The sequence below is a fragment of the Dryas octopetala genome, chromosome 9, assembly GCF_963921425.1.
Source record: "Dryas octopetala chromosome 9, drDryOcto1.1, whole genome shotgun sequence".
NCBI classification, from domain to species: domain Eukaryota; kingdom Viridiplantae; phylum Streptophyta; class Magnoliopsida; order Rosales; family Rosaceae; genus Dryas; species Dryas octopetala.
In genome coordinates this window covers 13,324,247-13,348,896 of record NC_141374.1, presented here as the reverse complement: position 1 = coordinate 13,348,896, position 24,650 = coordinate 13,324,247, and the positions used below count along the sequence as shown (strand labels likewise).

Genomic DNA, 24,650 nt, shown 5'->3' with positions numbered 1-24,650 from the left:
GTGGTGAGATTTCTTTTTTTTTTTTTACCAAGGGGTGATGAAATTTCATACTTATTTGGAGAAGGTATTTAAAATCAATAAATTTGGGCCTCCAAAATTCACCATAAATTTAAGTCAAATCTAAATTCATTATTGAAATTAAATTCAAACATGAAAATTTGAATTTGAGGAATCCAAATTCAAATTCAAATTCACCCCATAAAATTCAGATTTTCAAACGAACCCTTAATTTGTAAATCAAATATATCGTATGTAGTCGATCATATACATTCCTTATTGGTATAATTGAGCACCTCATTTAACGACTGGAGATATGGAAAGTTTGAGCTTGAATAGCACGAATAAGGTGAAAGTTTGGTTGTCATCAACTATATGTAATGAAGGGTATATCATAATGTATATGTATGGGACGTCCTTTGTCAATAATTTGATGGAGCCTGCAGGTAATATTATCACAGTCAGTTAGCCACACAACGGCCACAACTTCCTTCTATTGGGTACTTTATTTTTAAAAGGTTAATAAAAAACCACTAAAATTTTTTAAAACAACTCGAAAGTGAATATATATATACAGGTTCCTTCTGTTGAGGTATACCTCAACTTATTTATGTTGAGGTATGACCTTGTTGGGGCCCACACGAGTCGTTTTGTGTCGATCCGAACCGTTCGCAAGGATCATCTTCATTGATAGATCATCCTTGCAAAAAATTAGCCAAATTGGAAATCATTTGCCTATCTAACTTTGATAAAACAAATGGACGGTTTCATCGAAAATATTTAGTTCGTTCATTTATTTGATCAAAGTTAGATAGGCAAATGATTTCCGATTTGGCTAATTTTTTGCAAGGATGATCTATCTACGGAGATGTAAAAATTGAACGGTTCGGATCGACACAAAACGACTCGTGTGGGGCCCAACAGGGTATACCTCAACATAAATAAGTTGAGGTATACCTCAACAGAAGGAGCCTGTATATATATATATATATTTTCTTAACACGTAAAGACAAAATCACATTGACGAAGGACGCGCGTTTACATTTTTATCGAAAACAATGCCAACCGATCGACTGAGGATGCCGTGCACCCGGCTCTTGCAATGCAGCGACAGTTTCAAGTGCAAAGTTTTTTTCACATGTTTGTTGATAATTTATTTTTGTTGTTAGGTTTTATTCAAGGAATAAAATTTCGGGTTTCGAGAAAATTTCGACGGAAATTTTGATGATTTTTAAATTTCGATAAAAATTTGACGGAAATGATGGAAATTGATATCAAAATACGGAAATTTTGAATGAAACTTTATCATATGTTTATTTATCATATTATCTACTAAACTGATAAAAAATATTGAAGAAACCAAATTATATAGTAGGTTTCATGTGATATAAGATAAATATAATGCACGCTGGAGACAAATACTGTTAAATAAAATTAGTATAAAATGAAATTAGTATATGATATATACTCTATAATATATACATTAAACCCTATATATTTTATAATCTATATTCTATATTTTTTAGGATATGGTATATGATACTAGGGTTTAAGCCCTTTAGGGTAATTTAAATTATTTTTTATATAAAAATATATTATAGTTTACTAGTTTAGGGTTTAAAAATAACTAAACAAAACTCCAAAACGGGCAAACGAAACTCCAAACTATTTTTTTTCTTCACAATTAACCCAAAGGCCCCAAACTCCAAACAACCCTAAACCTTTTAATTTTTTTTTTTTTTCTTCTTTTTCTTTCCTTCCTTTCCCTTTCCTTTCTTTTCCCCCGAGGCTCCACTGCTCCAGCAACCCCCCTCTGTTTTCTTCATTTCCTCTCTCTCTCTCTCTGCATCTCCCCCCGTCGTCGCCCCCTGCCCTCGCCCCGTCGCCTGTCGCCTCTCTCCCTCGATCTCCCCCTGCCGTCGCCTCCCTCTCCCTCGATCTCCCCCTGCCGCCGCCCCTCTTTCTCCCTCGATCTCCCCCCTGCCACCTCTCCATTTTTCTGCAAAAACCCAGCTCCAAAACCAGATCTCAAATTCAGTGTAGGGGCAAGTGGGCAACCGACTTAAGGGAATGGATTATGGGCACCGTCGAAATTTTGCCGAAATTTCGACGATTTCGGCGAAATTTCGATAATTTCGACAAAATCATCCCGAAATTTTAGCAAATATGGGTTTCGATTTCGATACCCCCAAAAATCGAAATTTTCGACGAAATTTCGCCGAAAACTTCGAAATTTAACACCCTGGTCTTATTTGAATGTGTTTATGTATAATTTAATATTTTTTAAGAAATTTATGAAGTTTAAATTTATAATTTTAAGTCTTTTAAAAGATATATAAACAACTTAATGACCATGAATAGATAAATTATTCTATGTAATCGATATATTTGTCACATGGTGTAATCAATTTAACGTGTCATAATATGAGTGAATGTTATTAATACTATACTCTACTAATATAAATATACCGTTCAATAATACCCTTACACGTTGAATTTATTACACTACATAACGGTGTATCGGATACACTCAATAATTTTTCTCATGATTCTAATCTGTTGAAGAAAAAAAAAAAAAGTACTGGCTTATATATTCCCCACAAATGTTGATTAAGAAGCAGCCACGTACCTTTCCTGCAGTACATAGGTGTAAGGTGTTTCCCCGTGAACCAATACATTGGATCAATGGACATCAATATTGTTCAAATAACATTTACAAACAGTTAGTTAGATATACATTAATTCATAGAGAGTTTTATTATTAGTGTAGTTATCTAATATAGTATGAGAATTCTAGTTAACGTTGAAACATCCATTATTTTTAGGGTAATTATATTGTTGGTGATCTATTTTTAAAATAAACTATTCATTGAAGTCTAGTAATTATCTACCAGTTTACTATATATAGAGAATTCAATGACCAATAAAGAAGGTGCCAATTTTCTACTAATAAGACCCATCCATATATATATATATATCTGAAATTACCAATAGTACTGCATGTTTGAGTGCTGATGTAGAATATTGCATAAGCAAAATAATATTACTTCTTTGATGATTTAATTTGTTCTAGAGGTAAACAATATAAAGACTTAGTTCTTTCTTAATTTGATGCCTGACGCCCTTCCCACTAGTTTTGTAATGAGTAAAATTGTGAATTGTGGGTGTGTGGGGATGATATTGATTACAATTTACAAGTGCATCTCTGCACGTTTAATTTATTCTAGGCTTCAGTCTTTATCATATGCCATAGTGCATGCATGTGTAGAGCAGATTGAATATCAGAAAACAATCTTATAATATATACAAAAGAGATAGTAGATATAGGTGCACTTAACAATTAATTGTAGATAAAACTAGCTAGCTACTTATATAGTTATATAGTACTACATGTTAAAATGACTAAAGAAGGTAAAATTACTTAAATCATGGGTTTAATTTATTTTTTCACTTAGCTATCAAAACATGACTAGCTATATATGTATGTTAAACTCATCTTCTATACGTGTATGGACATTTAGTGATAAAAGTCAGAAATCATGTCCAAACTTTCAAAGACAGATTAATTAGTGATACTCAGCTTTAAAGAGCAACTATATATTGCAAATTCCAAATTGACAAGCTTTTCCGGAATTTTCCAAGTTGATTCCAAATTGACAAGCTTTTCCGGAATTTTCCAAGTTGATCCTTAGAATTTGGAACATCCAAATGTGAAGGAAGTTGGTGATCATGTGGTACCAAAAATGGGAAGATAAAAAAGTTGGCCTGGGGACCCCTGTCATCGATAGCTGAAAGCACTTGGCTCATAATTTGGATTCATACATCACTTCCCCTCTCTTTCAATTCGATTGGGATCTTGGATTCTCGATTCTCTCTTTTAAAAAGAAAAAAAAAAAATTTATTTTTCAAAGACGACTTGTGTTCCTCTTCTTGTGAGCATGAGCATGACATAAAGTTCAAATTTATATTTGATATTTTCATATGCATTCAAAGACTTTATGGGCAAGTTGTACGGACCATCATTTTCTTCCAAGCATTAGCAATAGCATAGTCTCCCGATCGGATGAGGCAGACAATCTTTGTGTTTGTTTATATGGTCATACAATTAGTAATTTTTCAGCCGACTAGGGTAGGCGAATTATAGTATGGAAGCCTCCTTCAAATGTTGAGGACTTCAAATTTTATAAATTCTCTTATATATTCATATAATATGTTAAGTTCAAGTATATATGAAAAGTCGAAAACTTTATTTTTATATTTCGATTTCATGTTTCGGAATCTCGTCTATCTCACCTTTGTGTTGTATGCACCCTACCGAATGATCTTTATCAATTTTATTGCATCTAGTGCATGCATGTCATATTCAAGTAAAAATATCGTGAAAAATCCAAAAGTTATTATAGAAAACTTCACACTTTATCAGTTGGGTAGCAAAAGAAGTTGCATAGCCACGCAGGCACGCACTACTTTTGGTACTTATATAGTTATATGCATATGTTGTTGATGTGGGTGGTTATCCAAAACCCTCCTCGTGAAAATGATGATTAACAAAATGACAGGAATTGAACTTGGCATATTCTCTATGCATATGTGTACAATGAATGAACGATCCATATTGCAACCATATATTGAAAGCTCTAAAATTGGAAAGAAAAACAAATTCCGCACAAACAAACAACTAGAAAAATTGATGATTCATTCATGCAATTGCAAACAATATGGAAAAGTAGTCAAGCTATGAATATTGAATAGTGGGCACTCATATACAATGAATGAATATATATATATATATATTAGGTGCATCCGAGAAAATGGAACTATAAACTTATTATAGTTTTAATCCATTATCCCACCTTACTCATATATATATATTATTTAGTATAGCATTACGTTATATATATATTCTAGAAAAATATATGTGCCTATTTTATAATTAAAAAATTCTTATATATATACACATTCTCTCTATAGGACATTCATTTTTTAACTAAAGTATGAACATGAGTCTTTTTATTTTTTACTATTATTTTTTAATTTTTTACTGGGTTCACCATTTTATAGTATAGGGTTTTATATTTTAAAGTATAAAATCATCGTTCGAAATTATATTTTAGGTTTTAACTCTTTAGTTTTATACGGAGTCCAAAAATTGAGAGTTAAATTATTAAAACTCGAGCTGAAAAACATGAGCTCAAAATCATTAGAGTTAAAACCGAAAAGCGAGTCATAATTGATGATTAATAATTTAATACCATAAGAAAGCTCTATATATATATCAATCTCAAATTCGGTCCCCTAATCCAAGCTTGTAATATGCCCTCCACAAATAAACAAACACGTGCTAAGTGATAAAGCATACAATGCATATGTTCCAATAGAAACAAATCTAATAAGATGGGATGAGACATGCACCTCATGATCTCGATTTTTTTGAATCTTATCCGAAACATGGAAATTAAAAGTTTAAAACAAAGATTAAAGACGTAGGATGTTGCTCTGATCTTTGCTTTGGATGACATCGGAAGGACGACGTTGTACACTGAAGTGAAATACAACACATGGCCGGTGGGTCCCGCTGCTAAGAGGGCCCAGCTGATTTGTCCTCAACCGTAATTTGGACATGTTGGGCCCTACACGTGCCCATTCATCCGCACCACATTATACCCAGAAAAAACGTCCTTTAATAATAGAATGGGTCCAAAGCATATGAAAATAGCTTTCATCAACATGCATGCACTCTGGCCCAATTCTTTTTCTAAAATATTTTCTTCATGGCTCAACATCTATCAACAACTGTGTACCCATGGATTAGATTCTGTACCTAAATGATAAATTATTTTTTCATGAGTAATCCTGATCAACAATGAATATAGGTACATTTTTTTTTCCCTGGAAATAACTCTATTAAAGAGATGTACTAGCATGAAAAAAAATTTGGTACGATAGTCCTTAAGAATAATACAAATACTAGTACTCTTGTAAAAAGTTCATTTAACCCAAAAATGAATAAAAAAATCAAATATCCCTTGATTTTTCTTTTGGGTGTGTGAAACCTTCTTTCTTCTCAGTAAAGTTCTAAAAAAACCTCCACATTCATTCCTACATGTATGTTGTCTTCAATTTGATCCAAAGCATGATCCTGGTCAATCCGAGTAACTGACTTCCCAGACTCTTCTTTTCATCTTTTGCCATATGTTTTGGAGACTCTATATTTTGTACTCCAACCTTTCAAAGGGATAAGTATTATTAGCTTTGATTGGTCAAATCTGAAAACCTAGAATAATGTGTGAATTGGAAGCACAATTGCATTTGAATTGTAGCACTCATGTGTCATGTGCAAATATGGGCTCAACTTCTTGGCTGGAACTTGGTAGGATACGAGATTATCCTTTTAGATTTGGATAATGTTAATACCAAAACCATTAAATATATCAGAGAAGCACAAGCAATGACGCAAGGGCTCACTCACAAGTCACAACCAAGTTCATCAAAAGAGCACCAATAAATAAATAAAACATGTCACAAATGCCAATAGCAAGGCCACAGAAAAAAAGCAGCAATTGATTCTTGGCATGTAGGGACAAAACATAAAAAGAGAATCCCAACACTCTGGACAATCAAGAATTATATATAGTAAAAAGTAAACTGGAGGTAAAAGGTAATCAAAGGCATGGGTTTGGAACTTTGGATCATAGTCTGTTAAAAACCATTGTGTTATAGACATGGTATACACAATCCATTCACTTTCTTAATATATATAACATAGAATCATGATTAAGCACTGCATTGGCAAGAAAAGAATTCAAGATCTTTATGCTGGCGAAAGATTCTGTCAAAACAACATAGTCGCAAGCAGCTTGCCATTACACCTTTCAGATAATAAGATTTCAACTGTGAAATAATACATCAGAATTTCAGATACATCAAAGGTCTAATTGCCTGATAAGCTGCAACTGACAGCTCTAAAAATACAAAGATGATCATATACCATCTCATTATTAAGACTAAAACCTGAAGTATTTGCTAACTATACTTCCAAGTGGTGCAAGCCCTCTGTCTCAGAACATTGTTGCACATTTTCCAGATTACTAGAACATAAAAGGGCTTCAGATTTTCCTCTCTCTAGATGATCAAGGAACTCCATGACAACTGGATCAGTCCATGGAGCTCCAAACGGAGCTTCACCACCTGCAACCCACCCTAGATGGCCACCTTTGGGTGTCACTATCAACAAACAGTTTGGATTGTCCTGAGACAACAGAAAGGGATGTAATATATTAAAATGCCAATGGTATATACAAAGAGATGGCAAGAAGTAATTCAAAAGAAATCAAAGAAAACCACAAGGTTAAGCCCAATGGTCCACCAACCCATTGGATGCCATGTGATCAAAACGGAAGAGAACCTCTTTTATCTTTTTCCTGAAAATTTCTCCTTCATCCTCTATTCTATGAATCCTGAACATATGGCTCAGTTAAACTTATTGTAGAACCTTTCATAGGGCCTCCATGGGCAGTTTAGAATACGTCCAGTCTAGAACAGTCCCTCCACAGTTATTCTCCCCAACACAAACATTGTTTTACTTTACTTTAGCCTTGCATTGAATCGTACATGATTACATGAAGGGGAGACAGAATGTAGCAAACCCAAATTTGTTTGGAAATAAATGCTTCCTTTGTTTATGTTAAATGAGTAATACTATAGGCACTGAGATAATCCCAAATTTGGAGACTAGCTGATACGGTAGTGTTTTGTTTGTTTATATTTGGTCCTGCTTACTTTTTTTCATGTGAACTCCATTTACTTAATACAATGCCATGTCACATTAGTTTCAGGATTTATCTTAGTGTTAATAGTATTTACTCATGTTGAATTAGATTGAAAATGATAAAATATCAACTATTGGAGAAAGAGCAAGCAAATTAAACATTGAGGTTTAGTATAAATTAGCCTCAAGGGCATGGTATCTGGCTCACAAACTCCACAAACCTTGATATCTTCACGAGGAATTCCCCTGTTTGGAGCAATTGGATCATTTCCTGCCTGAAAACCAGTAAGAACTTGTAAGTCCAAGCACATTTTGAGATTCACTAGGACATAATTTCAGTTCTGTCACTCAAGCAATTGGAATCATATAAGAACACTATGTTTGATAGCGAGAGGTAAAGGATGCATGAGGTAAATCATGAGGAATGAAAGAAGTGATTTTTCCCTTTTCTTGTTTGACAAAAGAGAAGGAATGGAGGAAGGAAAGAAAATAACAATCTACCATTATACCATTCATAAAGTAGATGGAGATAAAAAAAAAAAAAAGTAAAAAAATTGTGTTTAACATGCTCATCTTTCTCTCCACTTTTCCTATAGGGATATATAGATTATGCTGGACCCAGGTGCACCTTATCCTTCCACTTTTCCTTTCCACTCAAACAAGAACTCCAAGGATTGGCAATATACCTCCCTTCCCTTCCATCATTCCTTTCCTCTCTCTTTTCTATATTCCTAATCTCCTACCAAACATAGTATAAAGAATGACACAGAGAAAAAAAAACTGTAACTCTATAACAATAGCAAAAAGTTTTCATCACCTATACAGTTTTACAGCAGCAGAGAGGCTCATAAAATGTCAATGAAAACATATATATTGTGGAGAAATATCACCTGAATGCAAAGCAATGGTGTGCAAACATCTTTTATGGAATCTGAACTACAGGAATTAGAGTAGTAGTCATCTACTGACTTGAAGCCAAATGAAACTGCAAGTTTTCATCAAAGGTGCTCTCATAAGATGATTGCCGTGTTATCCCATCCAAATACAAAAAGGTTTCATGCACACGAAATATATACCACGAGTTAGTCCGTCATCAAACTCCCTGACAGACTTGGCATTGGCAGCCAATGGAATATTATAAACACCACCCATGTCTTCAAAGAGTAGAGCATGCCTACAATGTAGTGCCAACAAATTAGGTTATCAACTTCAAGCTGAAATAACTGTTGGAGCATAACATAAATATTTCATGGGATTACTTCTTGAAAATTTTGCAGAGAGCACCTGCAAGAGCTTTGTCATAAACAATGTTAAAGCCCTTACGGAAGTCCTCATCTGCAATGACCAAATTGAAAGGATTACACAACGACACAGCACCAGAAAGACGGCATGCATGAGATTCCTGCAAGTACCACATCATAGAAATATAAATGAAATGGAAGTGGAGGAGAAAAGGCAAGGCAAAGAAAATTCCAGTGCAAAGTGCTGGTCCTTATAAAAGTTATATTGCTATTTTTCACTACTTAAAATGGGACGTAATGACGTATTCTCCTAAATAGGGAATGTAGCTCCATAAAAAATTCAAGGTCATAGAAAGACTACTGCATGCACAAATAAGACTGATATAAACTTTATATCTACATCCCAAGTCAAGACTGTGTGCTACTGCTAGACAAACTCCTATTTTAATCACTCAAACCCACATCCTTTGTTAGGCCTAAAGTCATTGATAAATTCAGTTGAGCAGAAAACAACAGCATGTTGCAGCGAGATAGAATGCAACACTCACTGCCTTGTTAAAGCTATCATTAAGATTTGCAGTGCATTCCCTAGTGCACATATGCAAAATGAAAATGCAAGAGCAACATATGCTAAACCATTCTAGTGAAAGTCATTGATCCAAAAAACATACAAAAACTTTACAGAGAAGAATGAGAACAATATTATGAGCAATTGGTCAATCACAAATTCACAAGGTACATGGACAGCATGGGAGAGGAAATGAGTTCAGTAACATGAGTATCCTACCTGACCCAAATACCGGACGAGAATGTTAGCACCAAGAGACCAACCGACAGCATATAAATTTGCTTTCGGATAACGAGTTCCAACATGGGTCACAACTTCACGCATATCTCCTAAAAATGAAGCCGAATAGAACTGCATATCAGCGTCATAAGATAACGAATCACAAAGTTGGCTAAAAGCACATCAAAAAGTTGAAACTTGAGAAGAACAACTCCATAAGGTCATAGACTCATAACAAGTATCAATGTTGACAAATTTCAGACCTGGCTAGCAATAAAATGTTAACTTGGATTACAGTTAAACACAAACAAGCATGGTTTTGGGTTTGGGTCAAATTATTAGGCCCAAGAGAATGTACCTGAGGAGTGGTTACAGGGCTAGCACCACAACCACGGCTATTGAAAACAACAACCCGCCACCCTTTACTTCTGGCTCTAACCAGCATGTGCCTCACATACGAGTCGTGACTCCCTCCTGTTAAACCTGGCTGCAAAACGAACACCATCCATCACCCAAAAGAAAATTTTACTTCTTTTCTTTTTTGTCATTTTCTCGGAAAACAAACAGAAAATAAAAGAAGGGTAGAATGTAAGAACCAGGAGAATGAGGAGGGGAGAGTCGGGGGGCAAGTGGAGGTCATTGCCGGAGACCCAGTCGAGCGAAACGGCGCCATCGTCTTCAGTACGGAGGCACTCGCGGCGGAGCTTAACTTCGGGAGTGGACCTGAAGAACGCGGCGAAGATGGTCTCCACGTGGCGGCTCCACCCGATTACGGGAAACGGGTTGTAGGGTCGGGTCATGGAGTTGAGGGCCGGTAGGAACTGCTCTCGCCCGCCTCCGAGGACTTCGAGGGACGGGTGATGGGCCATTGGGTCGGCGGTTGAGCTGACGTGGATTGTGGATGAGGCGGCGAGACGAGAGGTCTGGTGGTGATGAGCCACGTGGCGGCAGTAACTGAGAGGTGGTGAGTAGCCCAAGGAGCCTTTGGCCATTACTCATCAAGTCATTAGTTATTGGAGTGTACTGGAGTGGGTAGCATTAGATGTGGCCATTAATTAGGATTTAATATTTCATTTCTTCTTCTTTTTTTCATTTCACCTTAAATTTCTCGTATCTTTAATATTATAAAGGGATAAGAGAAGTTTGGTGTTACATGTTTTACAAAAAATGAAAATAAAATTAGGGAATATATTTAATTAAGATTTTAATAAATTTTTATAGAGTTAAAAGTTTAATGGTATTCAATTAAATTTTTTAAAGATTTTATTAAAATGTGATGGTATTCAAATAAGATTTTTAAAAACTAGAGCTATTAAAATTTGATGGTATTCAATTAAAAATTGGGGTGGGGGGGCTATTTAGACCACCCAAAACCATTGAGTTGACCACCCCTTCAATTTTTTGTCCCTTTTTTTCTATTTTGCCCCTACATTAAAAAAAAAACTCATTTCCAGTTTTGACCGGCCACTCCTCCCCGCCGCCGGCGTGACCTCACCCCTCCCCATTGCCGGCGCGACCCACCCACCCTTCCCCTTGGCCCGATCTCCCTTCTCTCTCTCTCTTCCCTCTCTATGCCTTCTTCTCTCTCTCCCCACTCTCTGCCTCCCTCCCTCACCGGACCACTATGAGTAGCTGGCGCGACCCCCGATGTGTGAATAGCCCCCTCCCTTAAAAATTTTAAAAAGTATAAAAATTTGTTAGGATTCAATCAGGACTTTCAAAAATTATAAAAGTTATTTGGTATTCAAAAAGTTATTAATTTTAATAAAATTCAATAAACGGTGACTTTGATTGAATTTGAAGTGTGAGGTATAAATACCAATTCTCCAACCTCCTCCCTAGAGATTTCTGAGGAATTCACATCGAAAAAAATTCAGTGAGCTCCTAGCACAATCTTCAATCTTCCTCAAGAATCAACTTTCTCATCTCATCTCCAGGTAGGCCAGGGTTTTTAATAATTCGATGTTGGAATTCTTTTATGTGATATAGATGCATGTGTTTCTAGTTTATTTCTCTTGGATTTAGGGTTCTCTTCTATGGCTGGAAAATAGTACTATGTCTTCTCTTTTCTTGATATTTTTAGGCAGCCGACAGTAATTTTGGACAAATATAATTACATTAGCATGATTTATCTTTACTAGGGGTACTGAAAGTAGACGAAGAAGATAATATAGTAAGACAAAAATTGAGAAGACATTATCATGACAAAACAAACAATTAACAATAATAATAACAAAACGAAGAACAAAACGAAGAAGATTACCTGTGAGTACGTACATATATAGCAACACTAATCAGAGAAGCTCGATATGGCCACATGGGCCAATTGATCATTGATAAACAGTTGACAAAAATCGAAAAGACAAAAAAGAAGACAAAAGAGGGCTGATGCACGCATCTAGATTTCATTAACTGACAACTGGGTTTGACATCTTTTCTCGATTCACATAGTTGTTGATTATTGATGACCATGTCAATGCTTTCATGTATTGTATTAATTCTTTCATTGATTGGATAGGCTTATCTTTCAAATGTTTGTTGTTGCAATTGTATGTACGTTACAGCATAAAACTCAAGCTTTTTTTTATCCAATGCCAGTGATTTAAGAAGTTTGGTCATGCTAGCTTCTGCATCATATATGGTTATGTGCAACTTAATTAGACCTGAGATAATGATTTTCTAGGATCCAATATTAGGGAGATTTGACATGGAAGACTGCTTATTTATACATGATTTCGTTTCTATTAAAGAACAGGTTATTAGTAATAGATATGGTTGACAATTAAATATGGTCTAAATAGTATAAAATTATGATCGATCGGTGTGTACGTGTACGTTCTGTTCCCAGCTAGCTAGCTTGTAATTACGTGCAGCACGTGATTGTACTCATTCGATAAGTTGGCTATATATATGTAGTATTTCATGTTTGAATGAACTGATATTATATTTTGACAAAAAAAAAAAGAAAAGAATGAACTGATATTATATATATATATGTATACTGACTGCTTATATAGCTAGAACCGTATAAAAAACCGTATCTGACATTGATTTATTTTCATGAACTGATATTATATATATATATGTATATATACTCATTGGATAAGTTTTATTTTCATGCTTTTAGAAGTTTAGCATAAGAAAGTCTGATATGACATTGATGCTACTATTTACAAATATCAGATTATGAGAAGGAAATTGAGATCGATCATGCAAACTGTGATAAAAGAAGAGTATATATGGCCTCATTAAGAAGGTAGGACTTCATACAACTTTTTTGTGAAAAGACTTCCACACTCAGAAATTTCTTTGGCCACAGTTTTCATGATAATTAAAACTATTTGTTTCTATGTTCTAGAAAAAGCAGTGGCTTTTCAAGAGGTGTATTCAAGTATAGGGGAGTTGCAAGGTGATATTCTTAACATTGTGATGATCAAACCAAATATTTTAAATACTTACTAATGAAAAAACAGTATCTAAATATTAATTATTTTGGCACATATTTTCCAGGCACGTACCATCATAATATTAATGGCAGATGGGAAGCAAGAATAGGAAGAGTTTTTGGGAACAAGAGTAGGACTGATAGCGAAGAACAAAAGAACCAACCGCAGGTTGGCAGTGAAGACGAACATGGAGGGATTTTATTTGATGGAATTGGCGACAACTACATGTGGATTGCTTTTTTTCATTTAAGCTTCCCATCATTTTTCCCATTGATTGCTCACAGTGCAAAGCACATTGTGTTGTCTTTTGTGTTCCCTTTTTGGTTGTACTCTGTCTTTTTGAACTTGTTGTAGAGACAGAGCTATCTTCTTCTTTTTTTTTTTTTTTTTTTTTGTAAGAGACAGAGCTATCTTTAATACAAAGATCTAGCATTCTCCTAGAGAAGTATTATTCACTATATAGTTTTACAGCCCTAGACTTTTACCTTTCCCTTATAGTGAAAAGCATGTTGTTAAAATAGGTAGGGGTGTTATGAGTATAGGGTGTGTAAGGAGAAGGTAGGGGTGTTATGAGTATAGGGTGTGTAAGGAGAAGGTAGGGGTGTTAAAATAGCAGCATTCATAGCTTTCTTTTTCTTTTGTTTTTTTGGTTATCATAGCTTTTTTATTCACTATTCGGACTTTGCTATTCGACATTTATACATTTGATATTCAACATTTGTACTTTTGGTATTCAGCATTTTTATTTTGAGTATATTCACCACCATTCGTATACCAATGATGTGATGTGGTATTGCCATATGCATTATCAAAGAAAGTGAACTTAATTAAGGTGAGTATGGTACAACCCATTAGCTTTAAACCCTGATGACAAATTTAAAGTCATGAACTCCACCATAACATCTGATACAAGGCTTCTAACCAAGGAAGAGATCAAAGCGATAACAAATTAAAAACAAGAGTAACTTTCTTAAACAATTAAAATTAACAATACGACGACATAAAAAATAAATTCGTTATTTAATAAAATGTTTATATGCGAACAAGAAAAGAAATATATATATATAATATTTGTGTGCAGCCTCTCCAGATTAAGCTGAAGAAGCTTTATTCATTAACCTTCTCCAAATACTTGTGCTTCTCCTCCTCTGTCATGAAAGCTGTGAATGGGAAAGACTTCCCAATCCCCATTGGAGTCTTGAAGAATATCTTCTGGCTTGCTGGGTCTTCAATGCACATTTCTGATATGGGCACCCAAAGAAACAACTGCTTGCTCTTAATGCCAGTCATCTTCTTCATCCTAAACTTCTCAACATACCCAGTCACCTCAGTGGCATAGCTGACACGTGTATTCGACCCAACAAAGAAGTGCTCGTAGGGTGCCTTTTGCTTCATCCACACAAACCCAGTTTCTCTAACTCTTCCACACTCCACAAGGTCTTGTAGGGGAAGAACACCTCTGGGAAACCCCAGCTCCGCCAAGAGCTCTACGGAGTGGCGGTAGCACTCTTCAGCGCCATGAATAATCTCAGCACCTGCACGCTTGTTGTCTTCCTGGGGTTTGCCGCTAGCCATTTCAGGGTGAGGTGGTCTAAGCAAAGCTTGATGATGTCTCAGAGTTGGGGAAGGAGGGCTTCTTGTGTTTTGTTAGCTGGGTTGAGTTAATATATGCAGAGATGCTAAGAGGAGCAATCAAGTGTCTAATGGTAGTTGGGTGTAGGTTGAGCTGAACGGGCTTGCACTGTAGGGTAGTTCACCTAATGGCCAATCAGTGCATGGCATTGTACTATTTTAGTGTTATACTTTGTATATTGAAATAGAGGATTAATTGCTCACGGCTTAGCAACTCTAGCCAGTTAGCTTGGCTCACCTATTGTGTGCTTACCATTAATTAAGGGTCTAAAAAGAAAGAGCTTCACATGGTTTGGCGTGTTCGATTATACTTGCTAGATTAAAGGCTTAAAGCTAACACATAGCATACCAAACCCAACCCCCGCGGCTCCACTGGGACCACTACAATTCAGAGTTATTGACACTATTCCTCATTCATCGCCTTATAGCCGTTGTTCCAATCACTAACGCTACTTGTATAACATTTTTACTAAATATGGTAAAAGTTAGCACAAGTACTAAGGGTAGGTGAGATAAAAGTTAAGATTAAACTAAATCTAGATCCGATTCCATCCAATGTAACAAAAAAAGAAGTTAATATGCATGGTACAAAGAGTTTTATTGACACAGAGCTGAACTCAGCTAGGCAAATTTGACCTCTTTCTTTCTCAGCTGGGCAATCAAGGAACAGAGTGAGTAGTTCATACAAGGACAACTCTAACAAGTTTGTGACTTGCAGCTGAGATCAGGCTTTTAAGAACACCCCCTTAACATAAAAAGATTAAATGGGAATACCAGAGATAAGATCCAAACTCAAAGACAATTTTTGCAAAATAATTGATGCTTGTGGTCAATAGCAATCACCTAACTACATTCAGTGCTGGGATTTAGGAAAAAGTTTAGAATGGAACCACGCAAACTTTACAATGGAGCTTTCTTGTGCGCTGGATTATGGCATTACCAGAATAGCTTCATCAGGAAAAGTCACAATTGTGCAACTTTGTTTCTCTTACGCTAATATTAAAAGGGTACCTTGGATAAACAAAGCATAGCTTTCTCCTTGGTTTCTAGTTACATATCTATATCTAAAGACCGAAAATTGACTAGGAAAAACTAGATGAGACATTTTATGAACAGAAAATCCAGACAAAGATCAAGACTTATCCCAAAAGAAACACCACCAAATATCAAAAATTAAGAAACGAAATGAACAGTCAACTACTGTGAACCACCAAGGTGCGCCCATATCGACACTAGTGCTTGCCTTCCTTGGGGATATCCTTCTGCGAAACTTTTGATTCCAGTTCCTTGGTAGACTTCTCAGCTGCCCTGAAAGAAAATCCATGGAGTCATATGAATGTCTCTTAAGATGCAAGAGGCCCCCAAACAAAAGATAACAAAACAAAGAAATGAAAGCAAAAAGAGTGAATTATTCCCATGAAGTGGTAACTTTTTAAGAGATCATACTCAAGTGGTAGCCTTGGACAAACATCCATTACTAGGTTTGAGTGGACGAGTCTTTTGAACTCTACACAATCATTTGATAGCAAAACAATCTTGGCCTATTTAATCATGGACAGTACCAGAACCAACTAATAGAGTAACTCAAAATTTCTCTAAGCTGCTCTTGTGTTCATTCTGATTCCAAATTATTAAAACTAATGCATCACTCCAACCAAAAGAGCAAGGCTAGGGTAATGCTGAAAAGCAAGAATAAACAAAATGACAATGGAATGAGTATGATGAGATGCCTAGTCAGTATTATAAAATATATCCAGCACTCGAAAAATTAAACCCTTCAAAATCAATCAAATTAACATCTCTCACAAGGCAAACCAATTTCAACCCATCACTTGCTAACTTACTGGCCCCGCACCATTCGAAAAGAAAAGAAAATTATGCTTAATGGTAACAACAGAAATCTTCATCCAATCTGATTATCAAGCATATCAGGTGTGGCAATCTGCGGATAATCACAACTCTGAACAATTTTAAGAACATAACTAGCATGGTAAAGTAAAGCTAAATCGTTTTCAAGGAACATATTGAATTAAATTGAATCCCTAATATGCAAATATATCAACAAATTCACAGGGAATATTTTTTTTTTAATGAAAAAGAGATATAAGAAGAGGATACTTGGATGCAGAGGCGGATTCTTCTTCAAGCCAGGTACGGATATGTTTGATGTTGCGCCTGAAGATGGTAGCTGATTGTTTCACATCACTCCTCAGCAGAAGAACCACCGCGCTTACACCAGCCACGGTCAGTATGAAGTTTGTTAAAGCCATACTTCTTGTGCTTCTACCAAACCCTAATTCCAACAACATGGCAAAAATGATTCCCAATTTACTCTAGTAAATGCAGTTTTTAAACCCGTGTCTTATTTAACTTAGCTAAGAAGACGAATATCACTTCACTGAGTCTCTTACATATATATATGCTATACAGATTCAGTATGACATTATGAAAACAAAAACACAAGAAAATTCATACTCACATCATCTTCAGAGAAGCAAAGTGATCAAATACAGTACCCATTACCCAGTAAACCAAACCAATTAGCATCTTAATAGAAAATTGACCCAGATGGAAGCCATGGCCACTGACTTGTTTTATATAAAAGAAAAGATAAACCCTTAATCTGAACCAGATCACATCATTCAAATGACAACAACACCATAAATCAAACACAAGTATAAAATCAATTCAGAAATTCATTTCTAAATGTTTAAAGCCGAAATCGGCGGCTGAGAGATCACCTGACAGAAAATCGGACTGAGAAAGAACTTGCGAGTTGGGACTGCTCGTCACAGAGTGCTGGTGATGAGGCAAACGGAGGGAAAGAGGGATGGGGATTTAGACAATCAGGTGTGTGTTTGAACATCATATTAAGGTGTACCCACCCATGAATTGGGCTTCGGATCGATATAGTTACTTTGTCTGGGTAAAATATAGGCAGGGCTGGCCCAGGATATAAGGATTTGTTGTTTGAGATAAGCTTGGGTCTTTTATATTAGTCTGGACCATCTGTTTAAGGCCCAATACTGCATTTATATTAGTAACACTTATTTACTAGTGGGCCCTTGGATCACCATGAGTTTTAGTCATTCTGGAATCTGGGCCCTTGGTCCCTCGTAGAGGACAAAACAAAGCGATAAACGGCATCATCCTTGATGAACCCTCCAAGTGGTAGCTGCCAAATTCTGTCAATACCTTAATCATCTAAATTAAATAATTAATCACATAAATAATTTTTATATGCAATATCATTAATTATTTCCTTTAATACTTTTTATTTACTCTCCTACGGTCCTACCGGCCTACCATTCTTTGTTTAGGAATATACAAAATGACTCACAATTTTCAATTAATAAATTACCTTAAGCTTGTTGAAACTTGCTTTGACAAACTAATCTCTCATTAATAATAAGATTTGAGTGTGATTTATGGTTCTTGCTGGTCATTTTCAAGATTAATTATAATAAAATAGGAATCTCTGTTCTCAGTTCTCACTACCTCATACTTCATGTGACATTTTTAATAAAGATTTGATGAGTTTAGGTTCAAGACAAAGTAAAGGCATGTGGTCCGGCAAAACTAAGTGGTTTGGTCTCCCCACTGTCTCTGCACAAATGTGCACATAATAATCATGTGTAGGCTGCTCATAGCATATTCTGATCCAGTGATTCCTCACCTATTTGTATTTGGGTGTCAAGTGATTAATTCCATCTTTACTTAATCCCACTTATAAGATGGACCCAACTTGTCTTTTGACTTTTGTGTGTTGGTATCTTCTTTTTCTTCTCTTTAACCTGTTACTTTGTTGAAGTAAATGACTTTGATCAAGCATGCTTTAATGAAATGAAACATCACAATTATGCAGATCATTGTGCCTGTGGGGGAGAGTAAAAAGCTAACTAATGAGGTTATAAAGTGATGTTTGGATGCAATAATTAATGAAAATTATATAGGGATTAGGGATTAGAATAGAATAAAGTATGGAATGAAATTGATTATATTGTTTGGTTGAAAATTGGAATCAATCAAATTTGGACTTATTGTCTAAGTTTTAGGGTTCTTGTCATGAGGTTTGGTGCTAAGAGCTGAATATGTATAGGGTAGATGTCTAGACTCTAGAGTATATGGTTCGAGGCATGCATGAGTGATCCGTGGTCTAAGATTTTGATCCCAAATCGATGCTTGACTGGCTTGAAGTATAGGGTATGGTTTGAGGCCTGAATGGTCTATTTTTTATGGTGTATAAAACAAGTATGAGCAAGATAAGCAAAATATGGATTATAATAGTGTTCCTCGGTGCTATTTTAGTATTGTCTCTAACTCTATGTAAACAACTTTTCCCACAAACGTTTCTCTTAAGAAATTACATATTTTTGTATAGAAAATTTAGTAAAAAAATTTATGGAAATCCCTCAAATATTAATCGGTAAGTAGCTTAATAAGACTTGATAAAAAAAAAAGTAATTTAATAAGGCACTCACCCACAATATATTTGAGGGGAGAGCTTACTCTATAATATGGTCTTGTAATTTAAACGGATTACTCTTAAATGTTCATGCAAAGGTAATATTTATAATAAGGATTAAATAACTAAATGATTTATAATTTTGTTTTTTTTAATTGAATGAATGAGCTCTAAATAATGATCTAAAAAATATATACCATATTATGATATACCTCAAAAAGAGTGATTACTAACTTACTACATTATCTTATCAATCAAGTTAGAGTGCAACACCAAACTACATTTATTTCTCACCACCAAACTCCAAGTGTTAATGATGTTAGTTATTAATGGTTCATCATCACTATTGCTGTACACTTTTACCTAGCTAAGTCATTAATTTGGACGCTGCTAATATAATTATCATCCCTGTCTTAATTATAATTTTTCTTGTTAGAGACTCCCCTTGTCATTTTCTATTACATATACCAACCAAAATATAATTTCTTTTGTTTATCAAAGTAAAAAAAAAATATATATATATATATATGTTTTCTAAAAGGTTGCTTTCAGAGTAGGTGATTTCTGATTTCACCTGTGCGTTGTTTTCCTCACATACTGAAATAGAGTGAAATTGGGCCAAACTGGGCCGGGCCAGAAATCCCAAGTGTCCGCCCATTGCAGTGAGCTCCGAGCTCCGACCCAGTTCAAGTCTTCGATCTACTTTTGCAGTCCCCACTCTCAACTGAGAGAGAGAGAGAGAGAGAGAGAGAGAGAGATTTGCATACGAAGATAGAGACTAAAGAGAGGGGGGAGAGAGATATGGATATAATATCGCAATAAAATATAATCATTTTTTTTATAATTTCTGCCTTTCATGGAAAGAGAGCGAAAGCTCTAAAAAGAGAAAAAGAAAAGCAGTTGGAGGGAGAGAGAGTGGCAAGGGTTACAGTTAGGTAATGGTGGAGAGGGAGAAGCAAACGAAGAAAGCCGTCGGTGATAATCAGCATAGTAGTTGACGAGTGTGCGTTCGCCCATTGATGCTCTCCGGCGGTGGTGGTGGCGGCGCTGCTGGTTGGAAATGGATCGTGTTCGCGGAGGGTAGTCCCGGTGGCGGTGGTGGCGGCGGCGGGAGGAGCGCCTCGATCATCGGAGGCGGCGTCGGCGGAGGAAGCGGCTTCTGGTCTTGGACTGCTTCTTCCAATGTCAGCTTAGCCGTCGCCGTCACGGCCATGGCCGGTATCGCCTTGGCCGCCACTGTCGTCTACTCTCGTAGGTAAAGCAACACATAAACAAAATTTCCCAAAACTAAATCGAAATCCCTAATTTGGAAGCCCTAGATTCTTAGCTAGGTAGACATAGGTAGATTATACACCATAGATATGCTTACGCAACAGAAACCGTTAATGAGAGCCCTACGGCGGAGTCACACTTCTTCTCCCTCATCTCAACCGTCGTCAAATTCCTCATCTTCACAGTCATCATCCTCGTCGTCGTCGTGGATTCATCTGCGATCGGTTTTGTTAGTCGTTGGTTCCTCCTCGTCTTCCTTACCAGTTTCCACTGATCGGTGAGTTTTCACTGTTCCTCTTCTCCCCCACTATCTTTTCCCTTAAATTTCTCCCCTTACACTCTATTTCGTTACTTAGAAATTGTATTAATTGGGAGGAAAGCTGGGATTTTTGTTTCATTTTCATGTTTTCTGAGCAACCAACGAAGGTTTCTCTATTTTAATTTTTGATATGCGATCTTAGATCCCGATCTGGAAGTATCCAGTTGATTCCTTTGTGTCCAAAATGTCATGTTCAGCTACTTATCCCTAGTATTCTTTGACCACTCTCTCTGTGGGATTCAGATTCTTATTATTGTTTCGTTGCTTAACTATTGGTGGGCTGGAACTGTGTCTTTTATACTTGCATTAAGTTTAGGAATGCTGGAAATGAAATTGGGGTTTATTCGGATTTAGCCTATCACAATTTTGGACTTCCGATTCTGTTTTGATATTGTTTCTCAAATCCCTCATTACGTTGTCTCTGATTCATAAAACAATGCTTCATGCTTCATGATCGGGGGTTTCCTGTTTAGTAGTTAACATTGTACCTGTTTAGTAGTTAACATTGTACTTTCCATCAAATTTTGTTCTTTCTTTTTTGGTGGCAATATTACCCTTTGTTCTTTTCTAATGGACCTTATTTGTATAGGTGAATTGCGCATCAATATCTCTGTGTTGCATTTATGTACCACTTTGGATTATTAGTTGTGTTTGTTTAATTCTTCTTTCCTCCAGCGCTGAAGTTGAAAACTAATCACCTTTATTTTGTTAATTTTCAGGGGTAGTCTTAAATCACCTTGGTCCCGTAGGAGAAAAAAACACGCTCTTCTACCTAAACAATGGAAAAGTTTATTTACACCAGAAGGGAAACTCACTGATGGTGGTGTCAAGTTCTTGAAGAAAGTTCGCAGTGGAGTATGTTATTGACTTTTGTCAGATCTGTTTCTCCTTTTCTTTCTAGTTGTTTTATTTGTCATTATTGTATGTGCTACAGCTGTTGGATATTAATCACTTACTTCCTAATGCAGGGCGTTGATCCGAGTATTCGAGCTGAAGTGTGGCCATTTCTTCTTGGAGTGTTAGTATTTTCTTCTCTGCACAATTTCATTAATATTTTCGGTTGTGTGTGATATACACATTAGCTAGTGTAATTGAGAAAGATTTAGCTATCTTTTAAGAACTTCTTGTTACTGTAATGACAATTAGTTTGCCTGGTTCCTGTGGAATGCTTGTTCTATGGAGCCTTGCTGGTATCTGTTAGGAATTATGATGAGCTTTTCATCTATCACCTGCTTATACTTTGTCTTTTCTGGTGTGTCCCACTCTTGTATGTTCCAAGTGATTTGATCACATGCACTTAGAACTATCGTCACAGTTGATTTTTACTTTGGTTCATTATATGTTTCCTGTGAATTGCCGAGTGCCTACGATTTGGTACACTCAGGAGGGGTGAGAACCACAATGTATTTGATTTATTGGGTCCAACTTTTTTGTAAGGAATGAACTCCCATGCATGGTCCTTTCTGTGTTTATGGATAATTTTTCTCTGACTTGCTGTTAGCACGGAAATCTGCATCTGACTGTATGGTGTTAAGTTTGTTAAGGAATTTCTGTTTGTATTTCTTTTCTTTATTTGTCCAGCTTAATTTTCTAGTTGTAATGGAAGCCATAATTGAGTCCTTTGATTGTTGTTTGGCATAAAGAAAAATGGAACCTCACCTCTGTTGCCTTGTAGTCTCACAAGAAAAATGGACTTACATAATGCTCCTTTATTTTTGGCTTTTTGTGTGTGCGCTGGAAATTTTTACTTGCGTGCTAGCTTATCTTTGTACATACGCTGACATTGATTTGCTCTTGACAACAGCTATGATATGAACAGTTCCAAGGAAGAAAGAGAATCAATTAAAAAGCAGAAGAGGTATCGTCATAGCTCTTTGGCCTCTTATACAAATGCATCTGTGACCATTATTAAATTTTCCAGGGCATATTCCTTATCAAGGCTCCCTTCCTCTCTCTCTCTCTCTCTCTCTCTCTCTCTCTTGCTCTCTCTATTTGGTGTGTGTTTTCCTTCTTCACCTTGTTCACATTCTCTTAAACATTTGTAATGCAGAAAAGAATATGAAAACCTTCGGAAACAGTGCCGTAGAATTTTCTTACAAAGTGATAAGAGCTTTAAGTTGAAGGAAACTTCTGGGAATAGTAGCAATGAGGACAGCGGGGAATTTAGTCAAGTTTTAGATACTCCTAGAATAGGGGGTGTTACAAGCACCAGGAAATCCATCTCAACTGAAGGAAGCCTATTGCCTGAGGATCCAGATAACCCTGTCAGCCATCAAGCTGTTCAGACTTCTGAATCATGCGAGGCAGATGGTGAGAAGAGTGGAGTCACCTGTGAAGATGCCTCTGCTGGTGATACAGAGTCAACTGATTCTGATTCCTCTGAAGAACCTGATATCACTCAACCTTTACTTGCTACTGAAGGAACTGAAGAAACTTATGTTGATGACACTGCTAAGGAGAATTCCTCACTCTCCAATGTAGAAAACAAGTCCAAATCCCACACAGCAGAAGATTTTGCCACATGGCAGAGAATCATCCGCCTTGATGCTGTACGTGCAAATGATGAATGGATGATTTACGCACCATCTCAGGCTGATGTGTTGGAGATAAAGGCTTGGAGATTAGCTGAGAGTGTCGGGATGAAGGATTATGATCACTTGGAGCCAAGCAGGATTTTTCATGCTGCTCGCCTAGTTGCAATCCTGGAAGCCTATGCTCTGTACGATCCTGAGATTGGTTACTGCCAAGGGATGAGTGATCTACTTACTCCCATTCTCTCAGTGGTGGAAGAGGACCACGAAGCCTTCTGGTGCTTTGTGGGATTTATGAAAAAGGCTCGGCATAATTTCCGGCTGGACGAGGCAGGAATTCGGAGGCAGCTTAGCCTTGTTTCCAAGATTATCAAGTGCAAAGATATTCCTCTCTACAGACACCTGGAGAAGCTTGAAGCGGAGGATTGCTTTTTTGTGTACAGAATGGTAGTGGTTCTCTTCAGGAGGGAGTTAAGCTTTGAGCAAACGCTTTGCCTCTGGGAGGTAATGTGGGCAGATCAGGCTGCAATCAGGGCGGGGATTGCCAAGTCCGCTTGGGGGAGAATGAGGCTGAGAGCCCCTCCTACCGATGATCTCTTGCTCTACGCAATAGCGGCCTGCGTGCTGCAGAGAAGGAAGTTGATAATAGAGAAGTACAGCAGCATGGAAGAGATCATGAGGGAGTGCAATAGCATGGCTGGCTGTCTGGATGTTTGGAAGCTTTTAGATGATGCACATGACTTGGTGGTGACCCTTCACGACAAGATTTAGAAATACCCAATTGTAAAAGCAAAGGGGGCTCTGGTTTTCTTTGCTTTCTTGTTCCGCGATTCCCTTTTCCCTTTTTCTTTTATTTGTTGTTGCACCTGCTGAGGATCCCTTTAAAACTAAGGGATCTTTGAGGTCATTCCACACTGCTTGAAACAAGCATCTGATAGAGGCAATTTCTGTATTGGAGTAAATTATGGGATTTATAATATAAATGTATTGCCCGCACTCGGTGCTGATCCTGAGTGATTGTGGCAGCAATGCAGATTTAGTAATTCAGAGCAAATCTCAATCTGACTGGGACTCGTAATGTATTTTCAGCTCTCAGTCTTATGCTTCTCTTTTGTGTTTCTTAATCTTACGTGCTTTTCAATTGACCTTGCCTCATGTTTTACATGGTATGGTTATTGACAACGCTAACACC

The 24,650-nt window shown here is 36.6% G+C and overlaps 4 protein-coding genes and 1 long non-coding RNA gene across 6 annotated transcripts; 2 read left to right on the top strand and 3 right to left on the bottom strand.

Annotated features, from left to right (window-relative positions):
- Positions 1-6,725: 6,725 nt before the first annotated feature.
- Positions 6,726-10,836, bottom strand: LOC147274348 (esterase/lipase/thioesterase family protein). Its single transcript, XM_086227532.1, has 8 exons — positions 10,390-10,836; positions 10,152-10,280; positions 9,794-9,925; positions 9,025-9,167; positions 8,842-8,939; positions 8,656-8,750; positions 7,987-8,040; positions 6,726-7,246 (listed from the first exon to the last, which is right to left on the bottom strand). Exons 1-8 carry the CDS (start codon positions 10,783-10,785, stop codon positions 7,025-7,027), a joined length of 1,269 nt encoding a protein of 422 aa, XP_086083658.1. The 5' UTR covers positions 10,786-10,836; the 3' UTR covers positions 6,726-7,024.
- A 2,151-nt stretch (positions 10,837-12,987) lies between these two features.
- LOC147274347 (uncharacterized) lies at positions 12,988-13,550 on the top strand. The gene is made up of 3 exons (XR_015119593.1): positions 12,988-13,049; positions 13,152-13,202; positions 13,304-13,550. It is a non-coding gene; the product is annotated as an uncharacterized LOC147274347 (long non-coding RNA).
- Positions 13,551-14,175: 625 nt separating this feature from the next.
- On the bottom strand, positions 14,176-15,305 carry LOC147274346 (DUF538 family protein (Protein of unknown function, DUF538)). The gene has a single exon (XM_086227533.1). The coding sequence runs from the start codon at positions 14,812-14,814 to the stop codon at positions 14,347-14,349; it is 468 nt and encodes a 155-aa protein (XP_086083659.1). The 5' UTR covers positions 14,815-15,305; the 3' UTR covers positions 14,176-14,346.
- Positions 15,306-15,865: 560 nt separating this feature from the next.
- Positions 15,866-17,746, bottom strand: LOC147274345 (uncharacterized). The gene is made up of 3 exons (XM_086227807.1): positions 17,613-17,746; positions 16,990-17,164; positions 15,866-16,179 (listed from the first exon to the last, which is right to left on the bottom strand). The coding sequence occupies exons 2-3, from the start codon at positions 17,139-17,141 to the stop codon at positions 16,104-16,106; spliced, it is 228 nt and encodes a 75-aa protein (XP_086083933.1). The 5' UTR covers positions 17,142-17,164; positions 17,613-17,746; the 3' UTR covers positions 15,866-16,103.
- Positions 17,747-20,098: 2,352 nt separating this feature from the next.
- Positions 20,099-24,559, top strand: LOC147274344 (Ypt/Rab-GAP domain of gyp1p superfamily protein). Of its 2 annotated transcripts, none has more exons than XM_086227881.1 (5): positions 20,099-20,591; positions 21,647-21,782; positions 21,896-21,945; positions 22,732-22,785; positions 22,978-24,559. In XM_086227881.1, exons 1-5 carry the CDS (start codon positions 20,356-20,358, stop codon positions 24,227-24,229), a joined length of 1,728 nt encoding a protein of 575 aa, XP_086084007.1. In that variant the 5' UTR covers positions 20,099-20,355; the 3' UTR covers positions 24,230-24,559. The 2 variants fall into 2 exon arrangements, with proteins under 2 accessions (XP_086084007.1, XP_086084008.1); XM_086227882.1 differs by having other exon boundaries at positions 20,591-20,885.
- Positions 24,560-24,650: the final 91 nt, after the last annotated feature.